Here is a 10,087-nt window from a genome sequence, read left to right as displayed (position 1 = left end):
ATTTTAATTTTATTTTTTACTGATATATCAATATCAGAGTTGTTTAATTATTGAAACATTTTTTTTTATTTTGATTATTCCATATTTTTTATTTTCAACTTAATTAATGTCACATATATTTAAAAGCCAAAATAATACAATATGACCTAAATATTGGATTTTTTCAAATAAATAAAATAAATATTAAAATTACTGTGAGATACGTAATTTGTGAAATTTTTACCTGTTTTCATTTTTATCCTTATCTCGTTTACCATGTAAATGAATAAGACTTAGTTTGGTAAAATTTTTATTTTTCAGAAGTAGCTTATAAAAGTTAACTTTTAAAAGATGACTTTTTAAAGTGGAAAAACTATCAAAAGTACCTATGAAGTTTATGAACGCTGACAAAAGTACTCATAAACTAAGGAAATTAATGATGTATCCACGAAAGATGGATTCTGTATGACAAAAGTATCCAAACCCTAATTTTTTGTTAATTTTTTAATAAAATTTTCAAACTATCCCACCATCAACCTCAACTCACTTTTTCAATCTTCTATAACTCAACATGCACCTTTAAAACCCTTACTATGGATTCCAAAATTACTCATACAACAGACGAAATGAACCTTTATGGTGTGAGTTTTGGATAGTAATGCAACAGAGGATTGCACGCCGAGATTAACAAAAGAATCAATCAATACCGATGAAGAGAAAGAATCATAAAGGAACAATTTTTAATCGTTTTAGTTGTTTTCTCCTTTTTTTTTTTTTTTAATTGGGGACTTTCTTTGTGTGAAAACATGTGGTGAAAAAAATGGAAAAGAACTTACCATACTAAATTTATTTGTTAGGAACCGGTCGAAGTCCTCTACCACCACCACCACCATTGATTGTCTATTATAGAAGTAGTTTTGGACTCCATGACAAAGGTTTTAAAGGTGCATGTTAGGTTATGCAAGGTTGTAAAGTGAGTTGAGATTGAGAGTGGAGGTAGTTTGAGAATTTTATTAAAAAATAAACAAAAAATTAGGGTTTGGATACTTTTGTCATACGAAACCCATCTTCCATGGGTACATCGTTAATTTCCTTAGTTTATGGGTACTTTTGTCAGCGTTCGTAAACTTCATGGGTACTTTTAGTAGTTTTTCCTTTTAAAGTTGTAGCATTTATATTTGGTAAATCAAATCAAAAATAACTTTTAATAAATACAAGCAACATTATAAGGAACTTGAGCTTTTAAAAAGCACAAACACCTCTTCAAAAAGCTTTACCAAACCAAGTCTAAGGCTTAGTTTGGTAAAGCTTTTACTTTTTAAAAATAGCTTATAAAAACTAACTTTTAAAAGATGGCTTTTTAAAAGTTGTAGCATTTATGTTTGGTAAATTAAATTAAAAATTGCTTTTAATAAATACAAGCAACAATAACTGCATTTGGTAAAATAGCTTTTAAAATTTAAAAATACTATAATAGACATAAATGCAAGTATTAAATTTAAAAATTAGTTAACATGTGAGGTTATATTAGACTTTTAAATTTTGAAAAGCACAAGCTAACTTTGAAAAGCTCTATCTTAGGTGCTTTCAAAAGTACCTCGATCTTTTAAAAGCTGCAAGCACAAGCACATGATCTTTTTTATTTACCAAATATAAAATGAGATGCTTGAGCTTTTAAAAAGCACAAGCACCTCTTCGAAAAGCTTTACCAAACCAAGCCTAAATATCACCGTTTATAAACGCGTTGTGATACATGCTTTATGGCAGTAAACAATATACAGTCATAATTATCTCCTTTACAGTGTAAACGAGATAAGGTTAAAAATAGAAAACAACACAAATGCGTATTTTAATCATTTTAATATTTATTTTATTTATTTAAAAAAATTCCTAAAATTCAAAAATTTTAGCTAAATTATATCTAGACTCTACTACTACGAATCAGTTAATTTTGATTGAATTTTGTAGTTCTCTCTCTCAATACAAATTTTTCCCTTTTTTGCTACTCTTCTTGGGCTAAAAAATCTCATTTATCTCACATGAGGAAGACAATATTATACTTCTAATAAATACTCCTTTTCAAACGAGGGTTTTGATACCAAAGAATAAATAAAAGAATAATTTTAGAATAATACTACACATTCAAATTTTTTTGTTAATTAAATTTAACTAAATTAAACAATAAAATTTAAAATAATACTAGCCATAACTAATAAACTTAGAATAATGCTAATCATAACTAATTTTTATTATGTTAGACTAACTCAATTAAATTTGATTAACAAAAAAAATTAAATATGTAGCATTACTCATCATTTTAACATGCAAAATATGGCATATGGCATAGTTAAAAAATGGTAACCAATCACTTAACAAGAATTCAATTCTGCACGGGTTTTATTAATTTATTTATTTAAAAAATTAAAACACTTTGTCCCTATTTTATTTTGGAAAATGTTTTTGGTACAAGTAAGACATTAACTTTCTTTCTGGTTTGGCCAAAAAGAATAAATATAGAACCTAGGAATTTTTTTTCTTTATTATCAAAATACTGTTTAGAAATAAATTTTTATACTTGATTCTAAAAAGCTTTTCTTTTATTCGTTTGGCCAAAAAATGCAAAGATAAGTTTTATCAAAAATAAGGTTTATTCTAATTTTTTTTATATGCATTTTTTTTGTCTTTCTTTTTATGAATTTTTTATTTAAATTAAATAAATACAATATTTATTAAAATATATAACATCCAGACAATTTATAATTTTAAATACACGTACACATCTGACAAAAAAACTTTAAAATTATAAATTATCCAAGTATTATACATTTCGATAAATATTATATTTATTTAATTTAAATTAAAAATCCTTTACGTCTGTCGTTGTTTATTAATCACTTCTAATTTTTTTTTTGTTTTTACCAAAGATAGGAGACTCGAACCGCAACCTCTTAATTGAGTATGGAGAGACTATGCCATTTGAGCTATTACTCATTGGCATTAATCACTTCTAATTAAAAAATAAAAAACGTGGTGCATAATTGTGGTGTATCGTACAAAACTTCCCTTCCTAGTTCCTAGTAGTAGTAGCTAGTAGCCTAGTAGCATTAATTGATCAATGTAATCGTTGACATGCATTCGGCTCTCTCGCTCTGCAAAACTCTCGTCTAAAATAGAAAATTGAAAACGACAATAAAACCGAACAGAGCAACCTTTCTATAATTTAGGCTAAAAGCATTGAGAAATTATTATTTATACAAATAAAATCATATCAAGACTCGACCTACAAATATAGAAACATTGATACACTTGAGAGTGATGTCACTCAAATAAGAAACTACCTATCCCAGCCTGATGGCCTCCTCCTTTCTCTGGGTTTAGAGCTGCAGCACAAGTTATACAAGAGCTCTATCAGCAACCAAATCGTTTCAACATGTTGCAATTCAGAGAAAGATAAAAATTCAAAAACTTAGCTTCGAAAACTACTAACCTGTTTGAGTTGTTCTGAGCAGGGTTTACACCGGAATTTGGGCCACCGGAGTTTACTGCTGCTATAGCAGGACTGGGTGAAGCAGCATTATTATGAGAAGTTATATCCCCGCCAATTGATCCACCAGATACAAAACCGCGAAGTGCAGGTCTCTTATTTGCAGCCATACTTGTATTGTTAGTATATCCTTGATTTTGGGAGTTAGAGGAAGCAGCAACAAAGCTACTCCGAAACTGTGACATCATTCCTGTTCGTAAAGAATTTACAGCAGCAGAGCGGCTCGGAGGGGTGTTAGATGAAGCACTGTTGGACTCGGGATTATATCCAATACCAAGGCCAAAATCAACTCCACGCACACCCCGGCCACCGCCACCACCACCACCACCTCCTCTCCCTTTGCCTTTTTTCCCACCTGTGCACAATACACAACACGTTCAGATAATATAGATTATTTAATCAAACAACTACCGACATCAAGGTCCTACTGTGTTAAGGTGGAAAATAATGCAGCTTATGACAAGTGCATAGAGTGGTACGTTGCAAGAAAATCACATCACCAATTTTTTTTTTTTAATAATTTTGTCTGCTCAGCAAATCTGTTATTGTCCCATAGACATAATATAATGCAAAGTATTATCTCATACCTCCTTTTCTTGCATCACGTTTTGACCTGAACCTCCCATCCTATTAAAATACAAGACAACAGCTATCAAATAAAATCATGACACAGGTGCAATCTGAACTTTTAAACAGCATCTTCAACATTAAGAACCAGATTAAAAGGTTTCAAACAGAGAGTTTAAAAACAAAGAACAATAATATGAGAAAAAATAAATATATTACTATAGGAGCCAAGCACTTCCAAGATTACTAGAGTATCTCCATAGAGTTAATAAGTAATAAATATGGCTAAGAGAATTGATATATTCTTCTCCACATGTTCAATATTTAAGTAAGACAGTTTTTCAGGATTCAAATTTCAATATAACAATCCAAGTAGCTGCAATGAAGAAGTTATAATGAGAAAATTAACAATATATATTTTACTACACATTTGTTAACTCCTTAACCTCTTAACAAAATACTCCAAGAAGAATCACTCGTAGAACTCTGTTAGTTAAAATTAATTATGGGCATCAAAGTAGTGGTATTATATCAAAAACACATGCAGTGAACCAACAAAATATACAAGAATGTCATAAATAGGAGAGCCTACAGAATCTTTCAATGATATGAACCAACAGCAAAATTACAAACTATTGGCAAAATATTTGAACAGCATGACAAATTGTATAAACACCAAGGTATAAAATATTGTTGAAACAATTAAGGGATATAATAACCTTCATAGCAAGATCCATCAACTCCATGGATACATTCTGACCAGCAGCAATCAAGCTATTAACCAGTTCGCCAGCAAAGCGTGCTTCTTTTTGAGTTATAAGAGTGTATGCAACCCCATCCTTGTCACCAGCACGGCCTGTTCTCCCAATCCGATGGACATGCATATCCATATCTTTTGCAATATCAAAGTTCACCACAGATTTAATTGACTTGATATCAAGACCACGAGCAGCAACATCAGTTGCAATAAGCACATGGTAGACACCAGCTTTAAACTTCTGCAAAGTTTCCATGCGAGACGCTTGATCTTTATCACCATGCAGGGCAGCAACTTTAAAGCCTCTCTGAGCCAATTGTGATTCAATTTCATCCACAGTAGCCTTCTTGGAAGCAAATACTAGGACATCACCTTGATCGATCATCTCGGGCAACTTCTCCAAAAGCCAAGGCAATTTTTCAGCATCAGAAGGAATTACATGGACAACTTGAGTAATGTCTTCATTTGCCATTCCCACCTCCCCAACTGTTACTCTAACAGGATCACTAAGGATCTCTCTAGCCAACTTTTCAACTTTACGAGGCATTGTCGCAGAAAAAAGTAAAGTCTGGCGATCCGGCCTAATCTGACCAACAATGGACCTTACTTGTGGCTCAAATCCAAGATCAAACATCCGGTCAGCCTCATCAAGCACCAGGTAAGTTGCTCTAGTCATTGTCAATGCCTTCATTTTTAGCATGTCTATCAACCTCCCAGGGGTGGCAACTACTATCTCACAACCTGCCTTGAGTTCTTTGAACTGTTCAAGTTTTGACATTCCACCATAGACAGCAGACACACGTATACCATATGCTTTTGCAAATTTCTTGGACTCAAGATATATCTGATGTGCCAATTCTCTTGTAGGTGCGCATATAACTCCTATAGGACCCTCTTCCTTCTGAAGCTCAGGCTGATCCATGATATGCACAATCATAGGAAGCACAAAAGCAGCAGTTTTTCCAGAACCAGTTTTTGCAATGCCAATGATATCTCTACCGGAAAGAATAACTGGTAAAGCTTGGCACTGTATAGACGTTGGTTTCTCATAACCTTGTTTCTTTATAGCACCCATAATTTGCTGAGAGAACCCACAGTCCTCAAATGTCTTTATTGGCTTAGGCACATCAAATCCCGACACACGAATAGCCAAACTCTTCCGGTATTCAGTGACATCTTGCTCACTCATACCTGAAGGGGAAAATCTCAGTTAACTCGCAGGACACACCTCAATGCCACCCTCTTCCGTTATAATTATTACTACTTTTTAACATTAACAATTATGCAAATAGAGTTTGGTTTTAGCCATTAAAGCATCATAAAATATAAGCTAACAAGTAATACATTATCGATATAATTAGGGTCCGGAATTACCTGAAATTGAAGGTGCCTCCTCATAGAAATCCTTATTGAAGGGCTCATAATCAATAGAACTGTGATCAAGTGCAGGAATGGGTTCGATCTTCTTCTTGTCAAGAACTATAGGATTATCATCAGAATCATACTCTATCATACCGGCATCCACAGCCTTAGCAGCAGCATAAACCTCTTCATCAGAATCGTAGCCAGCGTGCAGAGCCTCCGAGGCCAACGTCAACCCTAGGTCCTTCTTCGCCCTCAAGAAGCTCTCCATTGGATCATCCTCCTCATCGTCCTTGTACCTGTCCTCCGCCTTCTCCTTTGGCTTCGGAGGCACCGCCGTCCTCATCTCTTCGTGAATCCCTTCCATGAAGGCGTCGAGCGGATCGATTTCCTCGTCGCCACCATTATTGCCACCTCCGCCATCGCCGGCAGCTTTGTTGTCGTTTCCGGCGGCGTCGTTGTCGTCGTAATCGATGTTGTCGAGGTCGGTGTCCTCGTAATTGTCGTGGCCGTGGCGTGAAGAGGGAGGGACGTAGAGGCGCTGAGGAGCTTGGGATCGCTCGAAGTTGTAGGTGGATTGGCGGTTTATGCCGAAACCGTCAAATCCGAACTTCCTCTTCGACATGGTTTCGATTTGTTGCAGAAAAGAAACGCAGAGGATGACAAAACCCTAGCTGAGCTTCCGGGAAGCTGAAGAAGATGATGCAGGAAAAAAAATAATAATAAATAGTGTATAATAATAATGAGAAGAAAATTAGGTTTGTGAGAAATGGAATTTGGCGGGTTCGAGTGTTTGCATAGTGAGTATTGAAGCAGCGAGGAGTGAAGGGTCGGTGTGTGGGGTGGAAGTTGGAACCAGCAATTTGGGGCACCAATTCCTGGTTAAGGAAAAGAGGTGATGATTGAATAGGGGTCGACAGTTTGGTTGGTTTGTACCCGAAATAATTGAAGCCCAAACAAAACTTGGCAGGCCTAGACCAGGACAAAGTAGGCCCATATCAAAGAATTGCTACTCACATCCAAAGAATCGAGGCGAGTGTTGCAATATGGATAACGATCTAATAAACACCCATGATTTATTCCTCCAATCAAAATTATTTCGGCGGTTCAATCTTTAATGATACACGGTATAAATTTTTTAAAACTTCAAAAAATTAACTTTATACGTGTATAAATAGGCACATATATGTTGTAAAATAAATAAATAAAGAAGAGAAATAATTATAAAATATAAAAATATAAATATACTTGTATCTCACTATAATGTAAGAAATTTATCTATTTATTTAATATTATATAATGTAATGTATATAAAATAAAAGCGAAACTAGAAAATACAAGTATTAATATTAGCCAATAATAATCTCATTATAATAGGAATAATTAATGTATTTATATATTAAAGGCCAGAGAAATGTTAGCAGTGTAAAAGAAGAGTATTATAGTAAAAGAGGAGAGGAATACTTTATTGCTGTGTAATATCAACGAAGGTTTAACCTCCTTTTATAGGCATATAGAAGGAATATTTTTCAACCTTCATTAATTTTATTCTCTCTTGAGAATGTAATCCTCATATAGGAAATGGGCATCCACGTGCCATACTTATCACAACACTCCCCCTTGGATGAGCATTTAGGATTATTGCCTCGTTAAAACCTTACTAAAGAAAAATCTAGTGGGAAAAAATCTTAGTGAAGAAAAAAGAGTACAATATCCTTTGTGATGGGGTTGCCTCATTAAAAACCTTATCAAGAAAAACCCAATAGGAAAAAAACCTGACCAAGGAAAAAAGAGTATAGTCTCCCCCTCTTGCCGACATCATTTAATGTCTCGAAATCGGCGCATCCCAATCTCATGTACCAATCTTTCAAAGGAGGATTTTGGGAGTGACTTTGTGAATAAATCTGCCAGATTGTCACTTGAACGGATCTCTTGGATATCAATTGTCCCTTGATTTTGAAGATCATGAGTAAAGAAGAATTTTGGAGAAATATGCTTTGTTCTATCACCTTTGATGTATCCACCCTTAAGTTGAGCAATGCATGCTGTATTATCTTCAAACAGGACAGTTGGAGCTATCTTATGATCAATCAGTCCACATGATGACAAAATATATTGAATCAAACTCCTCAGCCAAAAACACTCGCGACTAGCTTCATGAATCGCCAGTATTTCAGCATGATTAGAGGAGGTTGCTGCTATCGTTTGTTTTGTGGACCTCCATGATATAGCTGTATCACCATATGTGAATACGTATCCTGTTTGTGATCTTCCTTTATGTGGATCAGACAAGTATCCGGCATCTGCATAGCCAACTAGTTGTGACTTGGATCTATATGGATAAAACAATCCCATATCAACCGTTTCATGAAGATATCGAAAGATTTGCTTGATTCCACTCCAATGTCTTCTAGTTGGAGAGGAACTATACCTTGCTAGTAAATTCACCACGAATGATATGTCAGGTCGCGTATTATTAGCAAGATACATTAGTGCTCCAATGGAACTAAGATATGGTACTTCAGGACCAAGGATATCTTCATTTTCTTCTTTAGGACGAAATTGATCCTTCTCCACATCCAAAGATCTTACGATCATTGGGGTACTCAAGGGATGTGACTTATCCATATAAAATCTCTTCAAGATCTTTTCTGTGTATGTTGTTTGATGAATAAAGATCCCATTTTTTATATGCTCGATCTGCAGGTCGAGACAAAATTTAGTCCTTCCAAGATCTTTCATCTCAAACTCTTCTTTTAGAGTTTTTATTATTGTTGGAATCTCTTCAGGAGTCCCAATGATATTTAAATCATCAACGTACACAGCAATAATAATGAATCCAAATGTAGTTTTCTTTATGAAAATACATGGACAGATATCATCATTCTTCAATCCATTTTTGGCCAGATAATCAGTAAGACGATTATACAACATTCGTCCAGATTGATTCAGACCATATAAAGATCTTTGCAATTTGACTGAGTATAACCCTTGCGAATATTCATTGGATGGTTTAGATATCTTTAGTCCTTCAGGGACTTTCATATAGATATCCCGATCTAATGAGCCGTATAAATAGGCTATTACCACATCCATTAAATGCATATGCAGTTTATGATATGCAGATAAACTGACCAAATAACGTAATGTTATCACATCCACTACAGGGGAATACGTTTCTTCATAATCTATACCGGGCCTTTGTGAAAAACCTTGTGCCACAAGTCGGGCTTTATAGCGCACAACTTCATTTTTCTCATTTCGTTTTCTCACAAATACCCATCGGTATCCAACAGGTTTTACATCTTCTGGTGTACGGACTACAGGTCTAAAGACTTCACGTTTTGCAAGTGAGTCTAATTCAGCCTTCATGCCTTCTTTCCATTTTGGCCAATCATTCCTTTGTCGACATTCTTCGACTGATCTTGGCTCAAGATCCTTACTTTCATGCATGATATTTAATGCCACATTATATGCAAATATTTCATTGACAATTGTCTTATTTCGGTCCCATTTCTCTCCTGTAAAGACATAATTTATCGAGATCTCATCATTTTCACAATTTTCAAGTACCTGAACGTCTTCTGGCGTTAAAATTATATCAGAATTTTGGACAACTGCTGGTGTCTTTACTGTGTCTTTTTCAACAGGAATAGTATTTACCTCTTTTCTCTTTCGAGGATTTTTATCTTTGGAATCGACAGGCCTGCCACGCTTCTGGCGTGTATTTGCTTCAGTGGCTATTTGTCCTACTGGGACATCAATTCGAATTGGGGCATTTTTTGCCCTGCCACGCTTCTGGCGTGAATTTTCTTTAGTGGCTACTTGTCCTACTGGATATCAATTCGAATTGGGGCATTTTCCACTGGTATATAAGA

At 34.6% G+C, this 10,087-nt stretch overlaps 1 protein-coding gene across 1 annotated transcript; it reads right to left on the bottom strand.

The window, feature by feature from the left end:
• Positions 1-3,169: 3,169 nt before the first annotated feature.
• Positions 3,170-7,243, bottom strand: LOC112756496 (DEAD-box ATP-dependent RNA helicase 24). Its single transcript, XM_025805100.2, has 5 exons — positions 6,222-7,243; positions 4,810-6,038; positions 4,111-4,150; positions 3,467-3,878; positions 3,170-3,359 (listed from the first exon to the last, which is right to left on the bottom strand). The coding sequence occupies exons 1-5, from the start codon at positions 6,832-6,834 to the stop codon at positions 3,314-3,316; spliced, it is 2,340 nt and encodes a 779-aa protein (XP_025660885.1). The 5' UTR covers positions 6,835-7,243; the 3' UTR covers positions 3,170-3,313.
• Positions 7,244-10,087: the final 2,844 nt, after the last annotated feature.

The sequence above is a fragment of the Arachis hypogaea genome, chromosome 16 (assembly GCF_003086295.3).
Source record: "Arachis hypogaea cultivar Tifrunner chromosome 16, arahy.Tifrunner.gnm2.J5K5, whole genome shotgun sequence".
Lineage (NCBI taxonomy): Eukaryota > Viridiplantae > Streptophyta > Magnoliopsida > Fabales > Fabaceae > Arachis > Arachis hypogaea.
This window is presented reverse-complemented; position numbering and strand designations above follow the sequence as displayed.